This window comes from Lissotriton helveticus, chromosome 2_1 (genome assembly GCF_964261635.1).
Source record: "Lissotriton helveticus chromosome 2_1, aLisHel1.1, whole genome shotgun sequence".
Classification (NCBI taxonomy): domain Eukaryota; kingdom Metazoa; phylum Chordata; class Amphibia; order Caudata; family Salamandridae; genus Lissotriton; species Lissotriton helveticus.
Genome location: NC_136059.1, coordinates 971,594,822 through 971,622,226, shown reverse-complemented (window position 1 = coordinate 971,622,226; position 27,405 = coordinate 971,594,822). Strand labels below are relative to the sequence as shown.

The window sequence follows — 27,405 nt, the reverse complement described above, 5'->3', positions numbered from 1 at the left end:
TTGTCGGCAGTTGGTTCTACGCCGGATAGGGGGAGGTGCACATTGTTTTGTGCCTCATTTTTCATACGCACTTCCCAGGCAGGGACTCGGGTCGCTCTGCTCGTAGCTTCTGCCAGATGTTTTCCTTCGGAGTATCTCTATCAGAGATGCTCACTGTCCTTTATACACCTGTATGGGGTTGTATATGTGTGTGTGTATATATATATATATATATATATATTTATTTCTATGTTTGACAGATGTTATGTCCTACTATGGTTCTTGCTGGTGTTGTGGTACCTATCGTGCAGGCTAATGTACTTGTATTTGGCATGTTCTCAAGTCTACCATGCCTTTCCGCGTTTTGGCGCGGAAAAGTTTCACAGTAGAAAACTGACGTTAGAGCGCCAGGAGGGATTAATTTGGCTCCACTGACGTCATATCCTTGGACGACGTCAGGGCGTAGCCCTGCGATGTTGTCCCGCAGCACACAGAGGTATTGCTGAACAATCTCTGGATCCAGACTGGTGCCTGGAGGATATTCTAAGTTAAGAAATCTGCAGCTAGACTGTGTCTCTACCAGATGCATTGTTACCGAAGGTAAGTAACTTGTCCTATAGGCCTCCACTCACTTCTAGTCAATCCTCTGGATAGAGAATCCAAAATGATTTTCCTTGGCAAACTTAAGGTTTCCTATGCCGCGTTGGCGCTGCAATCCATAATTCAAGTCTGTCTGTTGGGCTGATACATACATCCTTTGGGACAAGGCTAGCAACATCTTGATAGCAATCTCAGAGGCTCTTAGAGTGTCTTTGGCTCAGAGGATACATGATGGGCAGGATGAGGCCCAGTATCTTATCCGCCCAGGTTTGTATACCACAGACTTCATTTGGAGAGCAGTCGGTACCGTGTTGTCTTTCTTAATCACGCCTTTGAGTTCAACCTGATTCTGCATCTATATACGAGCTTTATCAATGGTCATGCCTTTTGATGGTTCTCGCTACTTTGGAGAGAAGCAAGACACTATTTTGTTATGATTTAAAGACAAGAGTACTACAGCATGCTCTTTGGGGTCATTGACCCCAGCCAAACATTTCCCACACCAGTTCTGGACTATTCCAGAGGGCTGGCCTGTAGGCAGAGACAGCCTTCCTAGCCAATGATGAAGCAGGTATCTAGGTTATTTTGGGGCTATCCCCACGGGCTAGCAGGGACACTAGTCCTCAAACTCCTCTACGGCTGCTACAGTGGCAAACATACAGCTTTAGTTTGCCCTTAGCGACATGTCCACCATTAGGAAGGGTAATGCAGCTCTTTCTCTAGGGTTTGTGATCCACCATGTCCGAAAGATGAGTCTTGCAAATTGTTCTAACCAGCCCAACCACTATTCCTCCAACACCAGAACTAATTTCAGCAGAGCATCTGTCCACCATGGTACAGGAGAAACATCTGTTGTTCTCCAAGGGTACTATAGCAATGGGTACCTGACTCCGATAATGATGGACATTCTAATTCCCGCTATGTCCTCCTCCTGATAAAGGACTGGGGACTCAGACTAACCTTTGATCTCCAACCCCTGAACACTTTTGTGAGAAAGGACATGTTCAAGTACTCCCATTGACTCATATACTGCCTGCTCTGGATCCAAGAGGTTCAGGCAATACCTGAGATTCTAGGTGGATCAGGAACATTTTCAGTTTGATGGGTTCCCCTATGGCCTCCTCATCGCTCCTCGGGTGTTCACAAAAGTGATGGTGGTTGCCGCTCCTCATCTTTGGATGTCAGCAGTTCCTGTATTCCCATACCCCAGTGATTGCCTGCTGAAGACGGGCTTTCCTCAGTCAGTTGTGGAGCACACCGGATGACAGCAGAACTCTGATATCGTTGGGTTTTACTGTAAACTAGCTGAAGTCCCACCTGATTCCATCACGGAGGCTTCCATTCAGTGAGGCGATCCTGGATACATTGGAGTTTAAGGCTTTTCCTCTGTAGCAGTGAGTCTGGGACATTAGAGCTATGATCCCAATGCTTCAGGCTTGATCCTGGATCAAGTAGAGGGGGTTCTAAAGCTTCTTGGCTCCTTAGCCTTGATCATCCTTGTCTAGTTCCCCAGGGGTCCATCTGGGCCTGTACTTAATCCAATCTTTCATTATTCTTGCAAGCTTAGTCACCCAGGCAAGTTGTTTGATAAGTAAGTCTTTGTTCCCATTTCGAAAGCTAGTTGAGAAATCAAATAACTGTGTGACAGACCACCCTCATCCTCAGCCCACCATAATTGTTATGCTATTCTAGGGGTGTGTGTATGCCATAAAGTTTATTACGATGGTAACGTCTTGGGCTAAATAGCAAATTTCTAATGAATGATTAGTTCTTAGAGAAGGAGAATGATTTAAGCATTTTAATGGAATTGTGGGCTCATATGTAAGTTTGTTATGTAGAGGTAGATCATTCCACATTTTGGTCACTTAAGATGTCTGGTTTGAAGGTATACACTATCTGTATATAATGTTTTGGCCTGACAGCTGATGAAACCTGCGCATTTTACACAAGCAATTAAATGTCACTCTATTTTAGGAGAATGAGTGCTGCTGCATTTTGCAGTCTCTGCATCAAATAATTTTGGAATGCCCAAAACCGCACAATTTGCATTTATCGGTTGTAAATTGCACTGATTACCTAGACTTGGTTTGGAAAATCAGAAATTTAAAGACGTGTCACCCTTTAGACTGACAGACAATTAGAGGTGCCGCAGAATGGAAAAGAGTGAGGGTGGCTTATTATACTCATAGTAATTATCTAATGCAGAAAGGGTGGGGATTAGACCTACAAAACTGAAAAGCAGACAATGGAACCCCCACATGCGCTGTACAAAATCCGCCGATTGTGAGGATTGCATCGTTTTGTGACCATGCTGCCCGACCTCCGGGTTGTGGGCTAAACGGCTGATGTATACCTGTTGGGGACCTCGAACCGAGAGGGGGGTTTCACACAGATGATACTTAAGTGATTGACGTTTTATATGTATGGATCCGCAATAAAAATTGTTTTAAAAAAAAAAATGCAGAAAAGCAGGATTTGGACTTATAGTTCTGATTTTTGTTTTAAAACTGAGACCTAATTTTCGGCAGCTTCATACAAATGGATGAGGAGACAGTTGTGGTTGATAACATACCACTGTTATTGTAAACAAGGTATTGAAGTACAACTGCTTGTTTATCGCTTGATGTTATCAGATAAAGCAGCATCGCTGTTGTCTTCCATCATCAACTGTGATTCTCCCTACTCTTAAATACTTGTTTTCAGGGTGTGTGAATGTTAGGTGCTAGCTTGGTATCTGTGAGACGTTAGGTACTGGTAAAATATAATTGTTGACCAATGGTAAAATTAAGCCATTGTGCAAATTTCTACCTTCGATTCTTTATTTTTTCATTATGAATATCCCCTTTCTGTCAGTTTTTAGTTTTTGTAGTAAGACACCCGTGCCAACAGTAGGTATGAGACAAATGTGGTGGCATGACTTTTGTCTGGTATTTACTGGATGCTCTAGCTGGTTAACAGTTACAGAAGTCCCCGCTTTGCCAGATATTAGCCAAGTAAAATAATTATTATGGGAAATGTTTATTTTTCTATTTACCAAATACATTTTATTTGCACACATACTTGCTTCTCTTCATCTCCCACATATACCTAAATTGGAAATCTCACTGTTGAACATTGTTGTTTAAACAGATGGCAGTAAAGTTGCAGAAATGATAACTTTCCATACTATATTTGGGTGTAGCCAAAGTGAGTAATTGTTTTGCTATTGTTTTGCAGATTTATGAAGATTCCATAGTTTTACAATCAGTCTTCAAGAGTGCAAGGCAGAAGATTGTTAAAGAAGAGGATGAAAGTGACGATGAAAGCATTGATGAAGATGATGATGAAGACGACGATGAGTCGGAGTCTGAATGTAAGTCCACTGTAAAACACACATTTCTAATGTGTTACATTAATACTTACAATGTAGCTACAGCACGTGCATGTTAATTGCACAGATTGTATTTTCACTGCATACCAACTGTTAGAAGACCATTTCTTTCAAATTACCTGGTGCCTAGGGGTAGTGTAGCGGAGAAGTGTGGCTCAGGGGTTAGAGGCAGCAGACCCGGAAGCTGAGATCGGTCCTGGACCAGGGTTCAATTCCCCGCCTTGGCGGGTCTTGGGCTAAAAATTCCACGGACTCGATAATTCTCGCCCCGGTGCCTCCTCGACTCACGGGTTCACACTCTGCGACTCTGGGCAATAGCTTGCTTAATGTCCACAACGGCCCCTCGCGGCGGGATGCCTGACTTTCACCTTGTGGATACCCTGCTATCTCACAGGGGAATACCAGGAAGGGTTCCCTAAGCAAGCGCCGGGAAACCCACTGCGGGTAGCTGTGCGCTATATAAGCTCAACTACATTTACATTTACATGTATATGCATGTAAACGTTATTCAGACTTTTAGGCATTGGATTTTCAGAAAAAAACACTTGTTGCCACTCTTATGTCATAGCTTTTGCTCTTGCTCTCAACCAGTGAGCACTTGCCATTGCTTCTATAGCTCTGCATGCAGTATTTTGGGTTCTGATACAGTGTACAAATGCATACGTCATGCGGGACACCTTTAGCCCCAGTGAAATGAGTGCCTTTACAAGCTCCCTTTTCTCAACTAAAAGACATAGATCTTAATCTTTTTCTCTCTCACGGCAAGTTTGCATGCACATGGCCTAGCCTCATTTTTTAAATATTTTCCCTGTAAATTCTTGTTCCTTCAGCCATAACGCACAACACTCTGGCTTTAAGCCACACCTGCTGTGCCATCATCTGTTTTTAGCATTTGACTCATGTAATCCCTGCGTCTCATATTTGAATGCACAGTAAGGATTAGAAAAAAGAGAACAGGCATGAAAATGGTAGTTTGGTTTGCCCTGTTCCCATCATGTACTGGGACAGGAACAGACTAATTTGCATATAGCCAGGTTCTGAGCTGGGATGGTGCAGTGAGCTAAAAAACTGTGATGGATTAAAACCATGATCTCTTGACTTGGTAAGAGTATTCTGCATCATTCAGAAACTCTGTCCATCACCACCCCCCTTTTCCAAAATGAAAATGGTCCTGACAGCAGGTGCAATACTGAGGAGCAAGGCATCCTGCGTGGGACTCTTTCACACGGAGGTAAACCTTTCTGGCCTTGAACAAGTGGTACAAGTAACCCCGGGGAATGTGAAAGAATCAAGTCTCAGTATTGTTATCCCGTATACTACTTCTTGTTCCTGTCATATTCTTTTTTTCTAAGAAAGTGTTATTAAGCTGTTTTGGGGCCATAGACTAAGCTCTCTCCTGTTATGCACACTGTGCACCAGGCTGTGCCAAGCTCCTCAACTGGGTGCGGAAATCCCTAGCAGCTGTTGCACCACAAGACCAACTTAGTCTCTCCTTATGGACATTAACCTGCAGACCTTTTGCACTGTTAAAAAGTCTTCCTCCCTGGCTGTATGTTACTCCAGTGACTGCAGGCTTGCAGCCTGGAGTTGAGCCCATCTCCTCCTGTGTGGAAGTCTATGTTGAAGTCCTAGTCTTGCCAGTTAGTCACATCTCCTAACTGCCCCACTTTGTCACATCCACTTTTGGTGCTACGCAATTTAGCAGTTGAGAGGGAGAGCACCACCTAATCAGTGCATTGAAAACTTATCACAAGAAGGCTGCCTCCCCTCACTTTCAGACACACCATCCATCTCTTCCAAAACACAGGATTAATAAAATGAAACTTAAACTCTGAGGCATCAGCTCTTGCTATTTCAGCATCCATCCCATCTGGCTGCGCGTTTTGTGTTCATGCTATCCCCAGTATTCAACTCAGATCATTCCCGGATGCTTTGATCATTATTTGAAGGCAAGAACCTCCTCGTGGCAGGAGGGCGTCTTGAACAACAGAATACCATTGGAAAGTGGTACTGGAGATGATGAAGACATGCTTCTAACCATATGATACCATTGAGTTATGACCAAGGCTCTGGAAGTGCTGCCCAGTCGATCATTAATTTCTTCCCTAGTGAAAGTGGATGATTACACTTTGGTGGCTATGCAGTACTCTCCCAAAACCAAGCATATCCACAGAGACTTAGGCACAGGAGATGTGTGGGTAAATGGTTCTCCAAGCCTGCCATCATAATGGATAACAAGTACTAGGCTAAAAAGACTATCCATCCAATGTCTCAGTTAGTCCTCTAGCTCAGCTTGTGGTGAAGATGGCAGCTTCCTTTGAAGGGAAAAGATATATCCTTCCAACTGAAGGAGGAGGCCAAGTGTGTGGAGACAAATAGAAGAAAAGATTAAGCTTTTTTTTGTTTGGGGGGGGGACTCTACTTCAGACAAACAAAAGCCAATGCATTCATAGGCAGCTGTAGCCTCCATCTCTGATATATTGTAATTCTCAACCAGGCCAAAGAGGTTGCAGAATAGAAGCTGTTGATGCCCGAGGACTTCATAGACTTATTCCACCAACTCTCTGGACTGGCCATGGCAATGCTCAAGCCTGAGGCCCAAAAGAAAGCCACACTGTCTTGTTCAAAGGGTAGAAGTTGTTTGGTCCTGTAACAGTTGATGTCTTCCAGCAGAATAAGACCTGTACGGTCATGGGCAAATCACTGAGTGTAATTGAAGCTGTACTGCAGTGCTGACCACCTCTTTGCAGCAGGGAATCCCTTCCATTCTTTTAAGACTTAAACCCTTCACACTAAGACCCCATCTAGGCCCTCAAGGACCAGTCAGTCGAAGAGCAGATGCTGCAGGTCAGAACATCCCTGCCCCTACAATGCCTAAGATATTCTAACAACTTCTCCGTAGACCGTTTAAACACCATTTTTAGGATGTCCACTGTACTCTGTGAAATGAAAGGCTTTTCCTCCTTTCCCACCATTAAACCCAAATAACCTCTAATGCATGGGTCTTTCTAGTTATACAGCTGCTTCTGCCCCCTCCATCCATACCACATTTGCGGTATCCCATGAACTTGTGCAAGAAGTAGTGAGGCTCCTCTTTTTATGTGCTGTTGAGCGATTTCTGTCCTCAAAAGAGACCATGAGTACTTAACCCATTATTTTCTTTCATGGAAAAATGGGAAGGACTCAGTCCCATCTAGAGTTTTTACATGTTGAACAAGATCTTCACCCTGCATACATTGATAATATTGATTTTGGCTTTGGTGCTGGTAGCTGTCCGAAACAACGGCTGTTTGCTAAGTGTGCAGGATGCTTCCATATAGTGCCCTTTATAGAATAATACATGATATTTCTCTGTTTCATGGTGGGAAAATAAAATATCCAGTACAGGGCACTGCTGCTTAGCTTCAGTGCCACTCCTTGGTTCATTACCAGAATCCTGTCCCCGATGGCACGTTTCTGTGATATCGGAAGATTCACTACTACCCACACTCCGCATCCAACCTCTCGCTGACATTAGGGGGCATTTTTTTATCTTTGGTTTTGAATGAACATCATTAAATCCTTCTTGGTACCATTCAAAAGTATTCAGTTCATGAAGCTATTCTGGATTCCAACCTGGAGTAAGCCATCCCTTCCACAGGGGGGGTTAATCATTATCCGTTAAGCAGTGGATCATGCCCTGACGAACAAAACTGGTGATAGTGTGGTAGTGCTCACTCCATGCCTCCCGCATAGTGGCTCATCTCCCTGTAATGCTCATCTGAAAGAGACACGTTAGTGATAGATTCCTTACCTTAGAATATCCCCAGGCGTCAGACTGAATCCAGAAATTTTTGCGTAGCAGTACCCTTGCGCGTCGGTAGGCGTCGTCTGCAGCTCCGCGTCTGTCGTCGGCGTCGTGGGCGCCGTGATGACGTCGTCGCAGTACTTAGACGCCGCCTCCGCGTGCTGACGTCAGTTCTTCTTTTTTCTGCGCCAGCAAGCGCAGATCTGGAAAAAGCAGTACTTCTAGTCACTTTTTGACTAACTTTTTGGATCATTTTGATCATCTTTTCGAAGTCGAACGACTCCGATCGGTGCCTTAGGGATGCCTGGATTTAAGCACTGCGAGGATTGCGACCGCACAATGTCGGTCACGGATCCTCACCGCCGGTGTCTACTCTGTCTAGGCGTCGATCACGACGACAAGGTCTGCCCCGACTGCCGGGCCCTATCTTCGAAAGCCAGGCGGGAGCGGTCCCGCAGGCGACTCGAACTCCGGCAGTCGGCCCCGCGCCGCGAGAGGTCCCGGTCCCAAGGGAGGTCGCGGGGTCAGAGCCACCACAGCTCCAAGAGTCAGCACCACTCCTCCGGGTCGAAGTCGTCGTCTGGTAAGAAACACAAGAAGTCGAAGAGGCGTCATCGCTCTTCTGACTCCCCCCAACGCTCGCACGATGCGGCCGGGGGTTCGGGTGATACCGCCCACGCGGCTCCGTCAGAGTCGCGGGCGCCTCGTCCAGCTCCACACCTTCCTGTCCCTGGGCGAGACGTGACGCCGGAGGAGATAGAGCGCTTCCTCATGGGCATGAGGTCCCTTTCTCCTCCGACGGGCTCCGCGGCGCCTCCGGGCCCAGCGGACCCGTCTGGGACCCCTAGCGGGTCGGGTGCTTCGGCCCCGGCGCCTTCGGGCCCGGCTCCGCGGGGCCCCATGGTCCCGATGCCGCCGGTGCCTTCGGGCCGGGCGCTGCAGGAACCCACTGGATCCGCTTTGGGATCTGGGTCATCGCCGGTGGACCTTACGACCCCCCCGGCGTCGGTCCGTCAGGTGTCACCTCCGCCGCCATCCTCGGGCGGCGCCGTCCCCGATGCCTCCCTCGAACCGGTTCCGGCGCCGGAGCGGCGCCGCTGGGCGCCGCTTTCGACGCTGTTTGGGGAGTTTACCTACTATGAGCCGGCCCCATCCATTGACAACCCTGATTATCAGGAGATGGGTGATGAGGAGTGTTGGGAGGGGTATGAGGACCTTCTGACCAGAGAGTGTCAGTCTCAAGAGGACTGGACATTTGGACTTGGGGATGCCAGTGGTCTGGATACCTCACCAGACACTGGTTTTGTCTCACCTCCTACCGTGGCTTCGGAGGCGGGGGCAACCTACAGTGTGGTGCTGATGAGGGCAACCAAGGTCTTGGGCCTTGAGCTCCCCGTCGCGGCCGTGAGGACTAACCTCCTCACTGAGGTCCTTAAACCGCAGTCAAGCTCGGCCGAGCCTCTGCTGCCCTTTAATGAGGCCTTAACCGACGTTCTTTTGGGCACTTGGTCCAGGCCCGCTACAGGTTCAACCGTAGATCGGAACGTGGCCAGACGCTACCGCCTGGCCCCGGGCGACCATGTTTCCTGTCCACCCACCCCACCCCCGAGAGCCTGGTCATCCAGGCCTCCAATTCCCAGACCGCTTTCCCGCCGGCTCCGCCGGACAGGGAATCCAAGAGGTACGAGCAGTACGGTAAAAAGATCTTCTCCTCCCTTAGTCTGGGACTGCGGTCTTCCAACACCGCATGCCTCTTGGGCCGCTACACCCACTCTCTGTGGGATACGGTTGCGAAAGTGCTGCCAGAGTGTCCGTTGGAGGTACTGGCCAAACTCGGCCAAGCCCTTGTGGAGGGCCGGGATGCAGCCAGATATTCTATCCGGTGTGGGCTGGATACCACTGACTCACTAGGTAAAGCGATGACAACGACGGTGGTGGTCAGACGCCACGCCTGGTTGAGGTCCGCCAACTTTTCGGCCTATGTCCAAAACACACTGATGGACATGACGTTTGATGGCCGTCCCCTCTTTGGCGACAAGGCAGACCATGCGCTTGAGCGCTTTAAGGACTCCAGGGCTACGCCCAAGTCCTTGGGCCTCTCGGCCCCGCTCCAGCAATCGGCTGCCTTTCGTGGCCACGGATGGGGTGTACCCACACGTGCTGCCAGCCACGCTCCGCAGGGTAATACCCAATGCGGTGGCGGCCGTGGAAACCGCCGTGGCGGCGGTCGGGGACAACGGCGAGGTCAGTCCACACCTTCCCCCGCAGCATCCGCCTCAAAATCCTCCTAGTCCGTGCTTTTCGGCCCATGTGACGCCAGTGGGGGGCAGGGTTTGCCATCACCACTCACACTGGCGCACTGTCACTTCGGACAGGTGGGTGCTGCAGATTGTCCGAAGGGGCTACTCCCTCCGCTTCAAGACCACCCCTCCAGCCATGCCACAGTAATTCCACCGTGTATCGGGGGATCATTTGCGACTTCTGCAGGAGGAAGTTACGGCCCTCTTGGCCAAAGGGACCATCGAGCGCGTTCCTGGGCCAGAAGTAGGGTGTGGTTGCTACTCCCACTACTTTCTGGTACCCAAGAAGGGCAAAGGGGGCCTACGCCCTATCTTGGACCTACGGAACGTCAACGGCTTCCTCCGGAAGGAGAAGTTCAAAATGCTGACTCTGGCTCAGGTTTTGGCAGCCCTAGACCCAGGAGACTGGATGTTAGCGTTGGATCTGCAGGACGCTTATTTCCACATCCCCGTCCTGCCGGCCCACCGGCGTTACCTGCGGTTCATGGTAGGCCACGAGCACTTTCAGTTTACCGTGGTCCCCTTCGGCCTTACCAGCGCACCACGGGTGTTCACAAAAGTGATGGCGGTGGTCGCCGCTCATCTGCGCAGGTTAGGGGTTTCAGTCTTCCCCTACCTCGACGACTGGTTGTTGAAGGTGGGCTCGCCCCAAACAGTCGTCAGCCACCTCCAGACGACGGTGGACCTCTTGCACCAGCTGGGGTTCTCCATCAATGTGCCAAGTCACACCTGTGTCCCTCTCAGAAGCTCCTTTTCATCGGAGCGGTTCTCGACTCGGCGCAGTTTCGGGTTTATCCTCCCGAACAGCGGGTCCGGGATATTCAGGCTATTATTCCACTCTTTCAGCCTTTATCCCGGGTCTCGGTCAGGTTGACGCTGCGGCTTCTGGGGCTGATGGCCTCCTGCATTCTTCTGGTGCATCACGCCAGGTGGCGGATGCGGGCTCTGCAGTGGGCCCTGAAGTTTCAGTGGGCCCAGCATCAGGTCAACCTGTCCGACCACGTCCTGATCTCGGAGGGCACTGCGAGACAGCTGCAGTGGTGGCTCACGGACCGCGATTGGGTCAGGGGCAGATCCCTCTCCCTACCCCAACCGGAGCACGTAGTTGTGACGGACGCGTCCCTCCAGGGCTGGGGGGGCCACCTGGGAGAGGCGGAGATCAGAGGCCTCTGGTCTCCGGAGGAGGCCCGGCTCCACATCAACCTTTTGGAGTTGCGGGCGATTCGTCTAGCACTGAAGGCATTCCTCCCCTCTGTCCGGGGGAGTATAGTGCAGGTGTTCACGGACAACACCACCACCATGTGGTACTGCAACAAACAGGGCGGGGTGGGGTCGTGGACCCTTTGCCAGGAGGCTCTGCGCCTCTGGCAGTGGCTGGAACGCCAGGGCGTGACCCTGGTGGCTCAACACCTGGCAGGTTCTCTGAACGTCAGGGCGGACGAGCTCAGCCGTCGGTGCATGATGGATCACGAATGGCGTCTGAACTCGGACGTGGCGCAAGGCCTCTTTCAGCAATGGGGAGAGCCTTGGTTAGATCTATTCGCCACCGAAGAGAACGCGCAATGTCATCAGTTCTGCGCGTTGGAATTTCCAAGGCGGCACTCGCTCGGAGACGCTTTTCGTCGCGAGTGGAGTTGCGGTCTGTTGTACGCCTTTCCGCCTATACCACTTCTGCCCAGAGTGCTGAAGAAGATCCAACGCGACCGGGCCCAAGTCATCCTTGTGGCTCCGGACTGGGCACGAAGGTACTGGTGTCCAGAGCTACTCAGTATGTCAGTCGATCCCCCGGTTCGTCTGCCTCTTCAGGAGGACCTTCTATCGCAGCAGCAGGGGACGGTCCTCCACCCGAACCTGTCCAGTCTCCACCTCCATGCTTGGAGATTGAGCGGTGACAGTTGAGGCCATTTGACTTGCCTCCTGAAGTCTGTAACGTCATTCTGGCAGCCAGGCGTCCCTCCACTAAGTCGGTATACGCCTGCAGGTGGAACAGATTTGTGGCATGGTGCACAGCAAAGGCTGTGGATCCTCTTGCTGCCCCTCTCTCTGAGGTCCTTCTCTTCCTTCTTTCTCTTGCCCAGCAGGGCTCTGCTCTGGGCTATATCAAGGGCTACCTTTCTGCCCTTTCAGCCTTCCTAAGGCTGCCTGATCAACCTTCTTTGTTCAAGTCCCCTATTGTAAATCGCTTTCTGAAGGGCATCACACACACGTTTCCTCAGTGGGACTTGAACCTTGTTCTTACATTTCTGATGTGCCCTCCCTTTGAGCCACTTCTCAACTGTCCTCTCCGCCTTCTTACTCTGAAGACCGCTCTCCTGGTTGCCATCACCTCTGCCAGGAGAGTGAGTGAGCTCCAGGCCCTTTCTTGTACTCCTCCCTTCCTTTCTGTCCATCCGGACAAGGTTGTATTGCGTACTAAGCCATCTTTCCTGCCCAAGGTTGTCACGGCCTTCCACATCGGGCAGTCTATCACCTTGCCCACCTTCTTCCCGCCACCGCATCCCTCTAAAGAGGAAGAGCGGCTCCACCGTCTGGACCCAAAACATGCGCTTTCATTCTATTTGGATCGCACACGCCAGTTCCGGGTGGATGACCAACTCTTTGTTGGTTACGTGGGCGCTAAGAAGGGGAAAGCGGTGCACAAGAGGACCATCTCTCGGTGGATCATCTTGTGTATTCAGGCATGTTACTCCCTGGCCAAAAAGGAGCCCCCTGTTGGATTGCGGGATCACTCTACCCGAGCCACGGCGACTACAACTGCCCTGGGCCGGGGAGTGCCCTTGCAGGACATTTGCCAGGCGGCTACGTAGGCCTCGCTGCACACGTTTGCAAGACACTACTACCTGGACAGTCAAGTCCGGAGGGATGGCTTCCTTGGCCGTTCCGTCGTCCAGGACTTTCTGGTGTGATTATTGGTTCGCAGACCCACCACCGGGGTTGGTATTGCTGGGATATCTATTCTAAGGTAAGGAATCTATCACTAACGTGTCTCTTTCAGATGCACAAGTTACTACTTGTGTAATGATATATCTGTAAGAGACATTAGTTAGTGATAGATTCCTTACCGACCCACCCATCCTCCCCATTCTGCGAACCGATATCTAGGGTTAAGGTCATCCCCTTTCAGGGCCCTAGTTTCATTGGCACCAGTGTTGGGTTTTTACATGGCTCAGTGCTTCTGGCGCGGAAAAGTTGTGTCTAAGAACTGACATCTGAAAGAGACACGTTAGTATTAGATTCCTTACCTTAGAATATCCCCAGGCGTCAGACTGGATCCGGAAAATTTTGCGTAGCAGTACCCTTGCGCGTCGGTAGGCGTCGTCTGCGGCTCCGCGTCCGTCGTGGGCGCCGTGATGACGTCGTCTGAGTACTTAGACGCCGCCTCCGCGTGCTGACGTCAGTTCTTCTTTTTTTCCGCGCCAGCAAGCGCAGATCTGGAAAAAGCAGTAACCCTAGTCATTTTTGACTAACTTTTTTGATCACTTTTTGATTGTTGTCGAAGTCTCTCGACTCCGAACGGTGCCCTAGGGATGCCCGGCTTCAAGCACTGTGACTATTGCGACCGACTGATGTCGGTCACGGATCCTCACCGCGTCTGTTTGTCGTGTCTGGGCGTCGACCACGACGACAAGGCCTGCTCCGACTGTCGGGCCCTCTTTTCGAAAGCCAGGCGGGAGCGGTCCCGTAGGTGCCACGAACTCCGACAGTCGGTCCCGCGCCGTGAGAGGTCCCGATCCCACGGGAGGTCGAGGGACAGGTCGCGGGCCCGGAGCCACCACAGCTCCGAGAGTAGGCCGCACTCCTCCGGTTCGAAGTCGTCCTCAGGTAAGAGGCACAAGAAGTCCAAGCGGCGTCATCGCTCCTCGGACTCCCCCCGACGCTCGCGCGATGCGGCCGGGGGTTCGGGTGACACCACCCACGCAGCTCCGTCGGTGCCGCGGGCGCCGCGTCCGGCTCCATACCCTACGGTCCCTGGGCTGAACGCGACGCCGGAGGAGATCGAGCGCTTCCTCATGGCCATGAGGAAACTCTCTCCTCCGACGGGTTCCGCGACGCCTCCGGGCCCAGCGGACCAGTCTTGGAGTCCTAGCGGGTCGGCGGCTCCGGCCCCGACGCCGTCGGGTGCTTCGGCTCCGACGCCGCCGGCGCCTTCGGGCCCGGCGCCGCAGGTCCCTGTTATCCCGACGCCGCCGGTGCCCTCGGGCCCGGCGCCGAGTGGTCCAGTTATTCCGACGATGCCAGCGCCTTTGGGCCCGGCGCCGCAGGACGCCGCTGGCCCTTCTTCGGGATCTGGTTCATCGCCGGTGGATCCGACGACCTCCCCGGCGTCGGACCCTCGGGTGTCACCTCCGGCGCCGGCTCCGGGCGGCGCCGACCCCGGTCCTGCCCCCATTCCTGTTCAGCCGTCGGGACGGCCCCGATGGGCGCCGCTCCAGACGCCGATGGGTGAATTTCACTTCTATGAACGGGTCCCATTAATTGATGACCCTGATTCTCAGGAGATGGGAGAGGAGGAGGACTGGGAGGGGTCTGAGGACCCTGTGACCAGGGAGTGTCAGTCTCATGAGGACTGGGCAGGAGACCTTGGGGATGCCAGTGGCCTGGACACTTCTCCAGACACTGGTTTTGTCTCCCCTCCTACCGTGGCTTCGGAGGAGGGGGCAGCTTATAGTGTGGTGCTGATGAGGGCTGCCAAGGCCTTGAACCTTGAGCTCCCCGTCGCGGCCGTGAGGACTAACCTCCTCACTGAGGTCCTTAAACCGCAGTCAAGCTCGGCCGAGCCTCTGCTGCCCTTTAATGAGGCCTTGACTGACGTTCTTCTGGGCACTTGGTCCAGGCCCGCTACGGGTTCGCCCGTAGATAGGAACGTGGCCAGACGCCACCGCCCAGCCCCGGGCGACCCATGTTTCCTGTCCACCCACCCCACCCCCGACAGCCTGGTCATCCAGGCCTCCAATTCCCAGACCGCATTCCCGTCCGCCCCGCCGGATCGGGAATCCAAGAGGTATGACCAGTATGGGAAGAAAATCTTCTCATCCCTGAGCCTCGGCCTGCGGTCTTCCAATACCGCCTGCCTCTTGGGACGTTACACCCACTCGGTGTGGGAGAAGGTCGCGGACGTGCTGCCAGAGTGCCCGGTGGAGGTACGGGCCAAACTCACCCAAGCCCTTGCGGAGGTGTGGTAAATAAATAAATAATACCTCTATTTTTGACTAGATATAACAATAACAGATAGCTCAATAAATAAGAGTCAAGATTCGAGGTAGTAGGAGTTTGCAGGTTTAATACAGCATAAAGGACAGGAACAGGACAACCTGCACGGGGAAGATCTGGGATGGCTAGCAACTTTTAATAACCGTGCACAAGCATATATAGTTAAACAAAATACATGATGTTCAATACAATAGGCGTAGCAGTGGGCGGGGCCTGTAGCAGTCGCGAAAGATAAGGCAGAAAGTAGGTGTAACAAGAGGCGTGAACAGGGCGTATACATAGACATGTGATGTAAACGTAACAGAATATGTCATAAATGGGGCGGAAACATGGAGGGGGCTACCTAAGGAGCCGGGACCTCTAACCTAGTGGTGCGCGCAAACTGACAATGACGTGTTACTAGGAGAAGCTGGGGGCTATGACTTCTGCGCTAGAAGGAGAGACTGAAGTCTGGAGAGTCAGAGCGACATGTACCTAAACACTATCTAGTATCTGATGTTTAGAGAACATGTTGATGGAATCCAAAAGTTATCAGGGCAAAGGCTAACAGACACTAAGACTGGTGCATGCATTATTCTACATGTAGTGTGTGTTAAGGAATATTAAATGATCATTAATACAGTATTTCTCTTACATGGAGACGTAAAGGCTAGACGATGACTGAAACTATTGATGCGATTCAGTAGCTTAGGAATGCATAGAAGGAGAGCTGGACTGATAACTAGAATCATAACATACTCTTGGCAGACTGACAGGCAGAGCCAGGCCGAGCCGGGCACTGTGAGGCAGGAAGTAAGTGAAGGGTCAGGGATACAGGTGGGGGCTGTATCGCTCCTCGGAGAGGGTTCAGGAGACAGGAGCTGAATCTGAGTCCGGGCCCTTTTGAGGCCTAGAAACGGAGACTTTTCAATGAATTTAACGTGCACACTGTAAAACGTGGCATCATAATTTTACATAGGCCTGATGCTCGTTGTATTCACGAAAACTAGGAACTGGCATACTAGAGATGGACACAGCCGTAATTGCGTCTTTAATCGATCATGGGGAATACATATGCATATTAATCGTGCACATATAACATAACATGGGGAACACGTAGGGACACAGAACATGGCAAAATTTACTTTTCCACATTCCCTCCTTGTCACTGCGTTTCCATCAAGAAACATCAATATTCATGATACCATCTATCATTTCATACAGTATCATTTGCTCGTCTCGAATTTTCTTGGAACGGGATCTAGGACGGGACTTGGGACTAGGAATACAAGAGGTAGCACAAATGCCGCAAATCGCAGGGCCACATTGTATACAGAGGCAGCAACTGAATATGATCGCTACTGCAATACCTAGAAATGACAATACTTTCCATCCCCAGGCAGAAATTATACTCCAAAACCAACCGGACCATGTCCAGGTGCCTGGATTCTGGTGTAACTGATGGGCAATTTTATGAAGTCTGGTTATAGCTGAATAAACAGACGACGCGTTATTAGGAATGAAAATGCAGCAACTAGATCCGATGATTCTACATGCTCCTCCTCTATCGGCCAGTATGACGTCAAGAACGAGACGATTTTGGAGCACGACAAATCTCATAGCAGATTGCTCTTCGGTTAAGTTACCTAGGGCAGAAGCAGTCTCATTCACTACTGCTTCAAGGGTTCTGGTTAATCTACGTATTAACTTACTATTCTGGATAGGTCCTATAAAGAAAAAGAATCCTTTATTGAAATCTGTATACTGTTCTAGAGCAGTTTCAGTTTGATCGACAATCGGGGACTCAATCTCCCTTCTATGTCTAATGTGTACTAGATGTGTGTTTCTATGATAATCAGACGGGGCTAGGAAAACTGGTGGCAGTAGGAAGGCAATGTAACAGGTTCCCTCCCAATTGAGGGGCAGACGAACATATGCGGTCTGACCACAAACAAAATAAGAATGACGTGAAGCTTTAAAAATAGATTTCCCACTGTCACTATACGAAAACTAGGAACTGGCATACTAGAGATGGACACAGCCGTAATTGCGTCTTTAATCGATCATGGGGAATACATATGCATATTAATCGTGCACATATAACATAACATGGGGAACACGTAGGGACACAGAACATGGCAAAATTTACTTTTCCACAGAGGGCCGGGATGCAGCAAAATACTCCATTAGGTGTGGGCTAGATACCACCGACTCGCTAGGCAGAGCGATGGCAACGACGGTGGCGGTCAGACGCCACGCCTGGCTGAGATCCGCCAACTTCTCGGCAGATGTCCAGAACACACTTATGGACATGCCGTTCGATGGCCGTCGTCTCTTTGGCGACAAGGCAGACCATGCGCTTGAGCGTTTTAAGGACTCCAGGGCTACGGCCAAGTCCTTAGGCCTCTCGGGCCAACGCCAGCAATCGGCTGCCTATCACTCCTTTCGTGGCCACGGAAGGGGTGCGCCCACGCGTGCCGCCAGCCACGCGCCGCAGGGCAATACCCAACGCGGTGGCGGCCGTGGGAACCGCCGTCCAGGCGGTCGGGGGCAGCGGCGAGGTCAGTCCACACCTTCCCCCGCAGCATCCGCCTCAAAACCCTCCTAGTCCGTGCTTTCAGGCCCATGTGACGTCAGTGGGGGGCAGGGTTCGCCATCACCACCTCCACTGGCGCACTGTCACGTCGGACAGGTGGGTGCTGCAGATCGTCCGAAGGGGCTACTCCCTCCCCTTCGAGGCGACTCCTCCAGCCATGCCACCGCAGAACCACCGTGTATCGGGGGATCACTTGCGACTTCTGCAGGAGGAAGTTACGGCCCTCTTGGCCAAAGGGGCCATCAAGCACGTTCCTGGGCCAGAAGTAGGGTGTGGTTGCTACTCCCACTACTTCCTGGTACCCAAGAAGGGCAAAGGGGGCCTGCGCCCTATCTTGGACCTACGGAACGTCAACGGCTTCCTCCGGAAGGAGAAGTTCAAGATGCTGACACTGGCTCAGGTCTTAGCTGCCCTGGATCCAGGAGACTGGATGGTAGCGTTGGACTTGCAGGATGCTTATTTCCACATCCCCGTCCTGCCGGCCCACCGGCGCTACCTGCGGTTCACGGTTGGCCACGAGCACTTTCAGTTTACCGTGCTCCCCTTCGGCCTTACCAGCGCGCCACGGGTGTTCACAAAGGTGATGGCGGTGGTCGCAGCTCATCTGCGCAGGTTGGGGGTTTCAGTCTTCCCCTACCTCGACGACTGGCTGTTGAAGGCGGGCTCGCCCCAGACAGTCGTCAGCCACCTCCAGACTACGGCAGACCTCCTGCATCAGCTGGGGTTCTCGATCAATGTGCCAAAGTCACACCTGTGCCCCTCTCAGAAGCTCCTCTTCATCGGAGCGGTTCTAGACTCGGCGCAGTTTCGGGTTTATCCACCCGAGCAGCGGGTCCGGGATATTTAGGCTCTGATTCCCATCTTTCAGCCGTTATCCCGGGTTTCGGTCAGGTTGACGCTGCGGCTTCTGGGGCTGATGGCCTCCTGCATCCTACTGGTGCATCACGCCAGGTGGCGGATGCGGGCTCTGCAGTGGGACCTGAAGTTTCAGTTGGCCCAGCATCAAGGCAACCTATCCGACCATGTCCTGATCTCGGAGGGCACTGCGAGACAGTTGCAGTGGTGGCTCACGGACCGCGATTGGGTCTGCGGCAGATCCCTCTCCCTTCCCCAACCGGAGCACGTAGTTGTGACGGACGCGTCCCTCCAGGGCTGGGGAGTCCACATGGGAGAGGCGGAGATCAGAGGCCTCTGGTCTCCGGCGGAGACTCGACTCCACATCAACATGTTGTAGCTTCGGGCGATTCGTCTCGCACTGAAGGCATTCCTCCCCTCTGTCCGGGGGAGTGTAGTGCAGGTGTTCACGGACAACACCACCGCCATGTGGTACTGCAACAAACAGGGCGGGGTGGGGTCGTGGACCCTTTGCCAGGAGGCTCTGCGCCTTTGGCAATGGCTGGAACATCAGGGCGTGACTCTGGTGGTTCAACACCTGGCAGGTTCTCTGAAAGCCAGGGCGGACGAACTCAGCCGCCGGTGCATGATGGATCACGAATGGCGTCTGAACTCGGACGTGGTGCAAGGCCTCTTTCAGCAATGGGGAAAGCCTTGGTTAGATCTATTCGCCACCGAAGAGAACGCGCAATGTCATCAGTTCTGCGCGTTGGAATTTCCAAGGCAGCACTCGCTCGGAGACGCTTTTCGTCGCGAGTCGAGTTGCGGTCTGTTGTACGCCTTTCCGCCTATACCACTTCTGCCCAGAGTGCTGAAGAAGATCAGGCGCGACCGGGCCCAAGTCATCCTTGTGGCTCCGGACTGGGCTCGAAGGTACTGGTATCCCGAGCTACTCAGTATGTCAGTCGATCCCCCGGTTCATCTGCCTCTTCAGGAGGACCTTCTGTCGCAGCAGCAGGGGACGGTCCTCCACCCGAACCTGTCCAGTCTCCACCTCCATGCTTGGAGATTGAGCGGCGACAGTTGAGGCCATTTGACTTGCCTCCTGAAGTCTGTAACGTCATTCTGGCAGCCAGGCGTCCCTCCACAAAGTCGGTATACGCCTGCAGGTGGAACAGATTTGTGACATGGTGCACAGCAAAGGCTGTGGATCCTCTTGCTGCCCCTCTTTCAGAGGTTCTTCTCTTCCTTCTCTCTCTTGCCCAGCAGGGCTCTGCTCTGGGCACTATCAAGGGCTACCTTTCTGCCCTTTCAGCCTTTCTCAGGCTACCTGATCAGCCTTCTTTGTTCAAGTCCCCTATTGTGAACAGATTTCTTAAGGGCATCACTCACACTTTTCCTCCTGTTCCGTTTGTAATGCCTCAGTGGGACTTGAACCTGGTTCTGACTTTTCTGATGTGCGCTCCCTTTGAGCCACTTCACAATTGCCCTCTTCGCCTTCTGACTCTGAAGACTGCTTTCCTGGTTGCCATCACCTCTGCCAGGAGAGTGAGTGAGCTCCAGGCTCTTTCTTGTACTCCACCTTTCCTTTCTGTCCATCCGGACAAAGTGGTGCTTCGTACCAAACCTTCTTTCCTGCCCAAGGTTGTCACAGCCTTTCACATTGGGCAGTCTATCACCTTGCCTACCTTCTTTCCGCCTCCGCATCCCTCTAAAGAGGAAGAGCGGCTCCATCGTCTGGACCCAAAACGTGCGCTCTCGTTTTATCTAGATCGCACACGCCAGTTCCGGGTGGATGACTAACTCTATGTTGGTTACGTGGGCGCTAAGAAGGGGAAAGCGGTGCACAAGAGGACCATCTCCCGGTGGATCATCTTGTGTATCCAGGCATGCTACTCTTTGGCTAGGAAGGAGCCCCCTGCTGGATTGCGGGCTCATTCTACCCTAGCCACGGCGACTACCACTGCCCTGGGCAGGGGTGTGCCTTTACAAGACATCTGTCAGGCAGCTACGTGGGCATCGCTGCACACGTTTGCAAGACACTACTGCCTGGACAGCCAAGTCCGGAGGGATGGCTTCTTTGGCCGTTCCGTCCTCCAGGACTTTATGGTGTGAGTATTGGTTCGCAGACCCACCACCGGGGTTGGTATTGCTGGGGTATCTATTCTAAGGTAAGGAATCTAATACTAACGTGTCTCTTTCAGATGCACAAGTTACTACTTGTGTAACGATATATCTGTAAGAGAAAATAGTTAGTATTAGATTCCTTACTGACCCACCCATCCTCCCCGTTCTGCGAACCAATACCTAGGGTTAGGGTTGTCCCCTTCAGGGCCCTAGTTTCATTGGCACCAGTGTTGGATTTTGGCATAGCTCTGCGTTTCTGGCGCGGAAAAGCTGTGTCTAAGAACTGACGTCAGCACGCGGAGGCGGCGTCTAAGTACTCCGACGACGTCATCACGGCGCCCACGACGACGGACGCGGCGCCGCAGACGACGCCTACCGACGCGCAAGGGTACTGCTACGCAAAATTTTCCGGATCCAGTCTGACGCCTGGGGATATTCTAAGGTAAGGAATCTAATACTAACTAATGTCTCTTACAGATATATCGTTACACAAGTAGTAACTTGTGCGTCAGCACGCGGAGGCGGCGTCTAAGTACTCCGACGACGTCATCACGGCGCCGGCGACGGATATATATATCGTTACACAAGTAGTAACTTGTGCAACATGCTTTCCCTAGAGATCTACTGAATAAAATGTTGGAACCAGCTGCTGGATGACCAGTCAAAGTTTCTCCCATCTGGGCATCCACAGTTCTGATCTTATGATGGTCAGGACATGTTCCCTATCTGTGTGTGCCTCTGCTATAGGTCTCATTCAAAACTTGTGGTTATTACTGACTTTTCAAAGTGTTTTAGGATGGGTGATATTCCTTATTATTGCCCATAAAACTGATGAAGCCAAAGGTTATTTCCCCAGCATTGAAAACCTTCCTGCCAGTAGTTACATCCAGAGTGCAGATGATCGGCAAAGACAGTAATCACACAACAACATCTTTGTTTGTAAGGTAACAAGAAGACACCCAACCTCCCACTTCTTGCATCCTTGCTGTGGCCCTGTGGGAATTAATTTTGACACAAAATATTCCTTCTTGTTTCCTTTATTGGCAAGATTAAAATCACCTTACCTAATCAATTGAGTAGGCATTTCCACTTGTCACCTGGGCACAAAATTATCTAGAAAGACCTTAATCCCATCCTCAAGGTGGAGGTTTCTACCCAATGAGGCCCTTGTAACACGTCTAAGCACCAAGAGTGACCATCCTCAAGGTGGGGGCTTTTTACCTAGTGATGCCCTTGTAACATGTCTAAGCAACAAGAGTGATCAATTTGCATTTTGGACAGATAACAATCTTGAACTGCCTGAGCAGCATGATAATGAATTGGGCAGGATGTTCCTCTAGGTCTTCCTGCTAATTTCTGACTCTAAGGGTTCCTTAGAAGATTAGGGAGTACCTGGGATGGTCAGTGGTCCTAGTGACTCCAGTGAGGGCTCATCAAGTGTTGTTCTTTGACCTGCTTAGCATTCTTCAGAGGGACCACATTTGCTTCCTCAGAGGAGAGACATCCCCCCCGCCCACGGATGGGACAGAGACTATAACAACTCTTCCTTTCAATACTGTCCTCGAGCATGGTTCCTGAGGAAAAAGTCTTTAAACCTATAGATCTAACCTCAGAAAACTTTTAAAGTAATTTTTGCCACCAGGAAATCTTTCATCCGAACTCAGTGAAAGTGATAACATTTCTGTCATTTGTCTTACTTTGTCATATGCTCTAAGGAATGATGCCATGTTCTTTTTGCATCACCTGACTGAGGCAGGGTTTTTTGATGGATACTATTAACAGCAGATTCCTCAGCTTGTGAAGACTGGATCCTAGGATTTTTCGCAGCTTTGGTCTTGCATTCCAGCAGGTGATGATGGGCCGCTCGCTGTTGACTTTATCCAGAAGTGATGCCATAGCCAGACATATGCGCCAATTCTGGATACTTGCGTCCGTTCCTTTCTATCGACGACTTTGGACAGAGATCTGGAGCTCGTCCCTCAACTTTATCATCTTTTTGATGAATTTTCTAAAAATATTTTCCTACAATTTGCAAGAAAAAATGTCCTCTCCAAAGACTACATGGTTTAAATCTTGTAGGTACTGTCACAATCTGTGACAGATCCCCACAAGGTGTTTCTCTGATGCCTTGGGTCTTCGCACAACTCCAAGGTAATCCCAAGGTAATGCTGGGTCCCAAAGTCAAGTTCTGCATTGACAAACACCATCGGAAGGTGTGTTCCTGTTCTCAAGGCTGTTTCTGAAAAGGGTCCTCCTCACACTTCAAATTGTCTGGTGAGTTCAAGTAAAAAAAAATATGTTGAATTGTGACTCTCCCTCACCCCTGCACTCTCTCCCAGAGAACTTGCTAGTACAGCAACATCCTGGTCTACCAAGTATTCAGTTCCTTAGCTCATACCGATTTAACTCGTATTCCAGGGTTGATCGGAAATGCCGCAAAAGATAGAGACTTATAAGGAAGCCATATTGTGCGTCTTTTGCACCCTTCCGGCTTCCTCCGGCATGCCTTCTAACTCCAAGAATCTGAGTGGGCCTCCAGGGGGGCTACCATCAGCAGTTCCGTCCTCAACACTGTCTTTGCTTCTTGACTCTGCTGCAGGATCCACCTGTGACTCCAAGGCTGACACCGAACTTCAAATCTGGCACCACAATCCACTCCAGTCACTTCCGCATTGATGCAGGAACCAATGCCAGAGGAAACACCCATTGTCTTGTCAAACTCAAAAGCAACCCCAACAGGGCGTTGATTGAGGTTGGGCACTCCACAACATTTGGTGCAGCCGGGCCAACCTTATTCTGACTTGGACATTTCTCACAGTCAACATGGAGATACTGGAGATGACTGGACGTTGCATCCTCAAGGTCACCAGTGGGTACATGACACTGAATTGTGCTTTACCCCTGGTCCGTCTACAAAGAAATCAGCTTCTTTTGCTGTGGTGAGCAGATGGGCTGCAGAAGTTTTAGACCTGCAACTCTCGCTGGTTGAAGTTAAAACTGATGTCCTGCCTGACACTTGTTACTGTTGTAAAGGCTAATTAAGAGTTATGTAACTGAAAATTAATGTCCAAACGGAGGCCCTACAACCTGAACAGACTTCCATTGAACTGCTTCTCCATTTCTGATAGAGACTTTTAGGTACAGATTACACACCTTTTGAATATTCCCCCAGGAATCAGACTGTATCGAAAAACTTTCAATAGTACCTCTGCTTGATGGAAAGGTGGCCCTATGCGGCTCTGCACGAACACCGTTCTGCTCCAGAAGTGATGTGCGGGACCTATAAAGGTGCCACTGCAGTGTGCGAACAGCAATTCCTTTCTTTCTGCATCTCTCAGCGCCAATTCAAAGCTTTTCTGGGTTCTCAAAGACTATTTTGTACCAACTTTTTCTCACAGAGCTTTCCTCAAAATTTCAACAGTGTACAAGGGATGTCACTTCCTAAGACTATCAGTTTCAAACACTGTAAGGATTGTGGCAAACATATCTATGGCAGATCTTCATCAGGTTTGCCTGTCACGACTCCAAGACCTACAGAGATTGCTCGTCAATGAACCCGAAGGCCATCAACGAACCGGAAGTGACATTTTACATCACCATCACAAGTAGAGACACAGCATCAGGACTGCTCCAAAACTTCTGTGGAAGGTTTTCGAAGCAGCCGTCGTCGTCCTCACCCCTCTCCTATGCCACAAGAGTGTCGCTCCCCTGTAGGTAAGTGTTGCAGTTTGTCCCAGAGGGCTGTTTTCCGGCCTGTTTGGGGCGTGGGCTCTCCGTGGGTGATGCGGCCCCGCGTGTCGTCCCCCTATCCACCGTTTCCCGGTGAGGGGGCGTCGAGAGCCCGGATGGAGACCTATGCGGTGGCTTTACAGGCCTCGCTGGCTTCTCCTCCTCCTTCCCCTCCTCGGACACTAGCAGACACCTTGCATTGTGCGGGGCGCGCCGCGGCAATGCCGGCAGCCTGGCGCCGACTGGCTCGGCTCCAGGCATGGAGGATGTGGTGTCGTTGGGGTGCGGCCCTTCGGGGGTCCCTCCTTCGGACCACGGTGCCTCTGCCTCGCCGCAAACTCTTGCGAGAGTCCCTGTGGTGTCGTGGGAGGTCGGCCCTCTCGTCTCTCCACGCAGGTGGCTGCCCTAACCCTAACCCTAGATATTGGTTCGCAGAACGGGGAGGATGGGTGGGTCGGTAAGGAATCTAATACTAACTAATGTCTCTTACAGATATATCGTTACACAAGTAGTAACTTATGCATCTGAAAGAGACACGTTAGTATTAGATTCCTTACCTTAGAATAGATACCCCAGAAATACCAACCCCGGTGGTGGGTCTGCGAAACAATAATCACACCAGAAAGTCCTGGAGGACGGAACGGCCAAAGAAGCCATCCCTCCGGACTTGGCTATCCAGGCAGTAGTGTCTTGCAAACGTGTGCAGCAATGCCCACGTAGCTGCCTGACAGATGTCTTGTAAGGGCACACCCCTGCCCAGAGCAGTGGTAGTCGCCGTGGCTCGGGTAGAATGAGCCAGCAATCCAGCAGGGGGCTCCTTCCTAGCCAAGGAGTAGCATGCCTGGATACACAAGATGATCCACCTGGAGATGGTCCTCTTGTGTACCGCTTTCCCCTTCTTAGCGCCCACGTAACCAACAAAGAGTTGGTCATCCACTCGGAACTGGCGTGTGCGATCCAAATAAAATGAGAGCGCACGTTTTGGGTCCAGACGGTGGAGCCACTCTTCCTCTTTAGAGGGATGCGGAGGTGGAAAGAAGGTTGGCAATGTGATGGACTGCCCGATGTGGAAGGCCGTGACAACATTGGGCAGGAAAGAAGGTTTGGTACGTAGCACCACTTTGTCCGGATGGACAGAAAGGAAAGGTGGAGTACAAGAAAGGGCCTGGAGCTCACTCACTCTCCTGGCAGAGGTGATGGCAACCAGGAAAGCAGTCTTCAAAGTTAGAAGGCGAAGAGGACAGTTGTGAAGTGGCTCAAAGGGAGCGCACATCAGAAATGTAAGAACCAGGTTCAAGTCCCACTGAGGCATCACAAACGGAACAGGAGGAAACGTGTGTGTGATGCCCTTAAGAAATCCATTCACAATAGGGGACTTGAACAAAGAAGGCTGATCAGGTAGCCTGAGAAAGGCTGAAAGGGCAGAAAGGTAGCCCTTGATAGTGCCCAGAGCAGAGCCCTGCTGGGCAAGAGAAAGAAGGAAGAGAAGAACCTCAGAAAGAGGGGCAGCAAGAGGATCCACAGCCTTTGCTGTGCACCATGCCACAAATCTGTTCCACCTGCAGGCGTATACCGAGTTTGTGGAGGGACGCCTGGCTGCCAGAATGACGTTACAGACTTCAGGAGGCAAGTCAAATGGCCTCAACTGTCGCCGCTCAATCTCCAAGCATGGAGGTGGAGACTGGACAGGTTCGGGTGGAGGACCGTCCCCTGCTGCTGCGACAGAAGGTCCTCCTGAAGAGGCAGACGAACCGGGGGATCGACTGACATACTGAGTAGCTCTGGATACCAGTACCTTCGCGCCCAGTCCGGAGCCACAAGGATGACTTGGGCCCGGTCGCGCTTGATCTTCTTCAGCACTCTGGGCAGAAGTGGTATAGGCGGAAAGGCGTACAACAGACCGCAACTCCACTCGCGACGAAAAGCGTCTCCAAGCGAGTGCTGCCTTGGAAATTCCAACGCGCAGAACAGATGACATTGCGCGTTCTCTTCGGTGGCGAATAGATCTGAAAGAAACAGGTTAGTATTAGATTCCTTACCTTAGAATATCCCCAGGCGTCAGTCTGGATCCGGAAACTTTTGCGTAGCAGTACCCCTGCGCGTCGGTAGGCGTCGTCTGCAGGCGTCCCCTGCGGCTCCGCGTCGTCGGCGTCGTGCGCCGTGATGACGTCGCTGGAGTATATAGACGCCGCCTCCGCGCGCTGACGTCAGTTCTTCTTTTTTCCGCGGCAGTTAGCGCAGATCCGAAGAGCAGTACTCCGGTCTTTTGACCTAGTGTTTGTTTAACTTAATCTTTCTACGGTGCCGGTAGGATGCCTGGGTTTAAGAGCTGCGACGAGTGCGACCGCATGATGTCGGTCACCGACCACCATCGACTCTGCCTCCGGTGTCTGGGCGCGGACCACGACGTGGAGTCCTGCGTCGACTGTCGGGCCTTGACTGGAAAAGCTAGGCGGGAGCGGTCCCGCAAGCTTCTCGAGCTCCGTGTGTCGGCCCCGCGTCGAGAGCGGTCCCGGTCCGGTCGGAGGTCGAGGGAGCGGTCGAGGGAACGATCGCGGAGCCGCCATGGGCGCTCCGGGAGTCGCCACCATTCCTCCGGCTCGTCAGGTAAGCACAAGAAGTCGGGGCGTCGCCATCGCACCCCCGACTCCCCCCGACGCCCGCGTGCTGCGGCCGGGGGCTCGGGTGACCCCACCCCCGCGGTCCCGCGTGGGTCGCCGACGCCGTCTACCCCACACCCGTCGGTCCCTGGGGAAGGCGCGTCGCGTGAGGAGATCGAGGCCTTCCTCATTGCTATGAGGGCGAGGTCTTCTCCGGCGGGGCCTTCGGCGCCTGCGGGCCCGTCGGTCCCGTCTGGGGGCCCGAGCGGTTCGGGTGCTCCGGCCCCGGCGCC

The 27,405-nt window shown here is 51.9% G+C and overlaps 1 protein-coding gene across 3 annotated transcripts in view; it reads left to right on the top strand.

Annotated features, from left to right (window-relative positions):
- SMARCA2 (SWI/SNF related BAF chromatin remodeling complex subunit ATPase 2) overlaps nucleotides 1–27,405 on the top strand; it is a 1,851,064-nt gene that overhangs the window by 1,680,645 nt on the left and 143,014 nt on the right. For all 3 annotated transcript variants that reach the window (XM_078675722.1, XM_078675721.1, XM_078675720.1), the window contains one exon: nucleotides 3,796–3,931. In XM_078675722.1, the coding sequence (XP_078531848.1) occupies nucleotides 3,796–3,931 (136 nt within the window). The remainder of the gene's footprint in view (nucleotides 1–3,795; nucleotides 3,932–27,405) is intronic.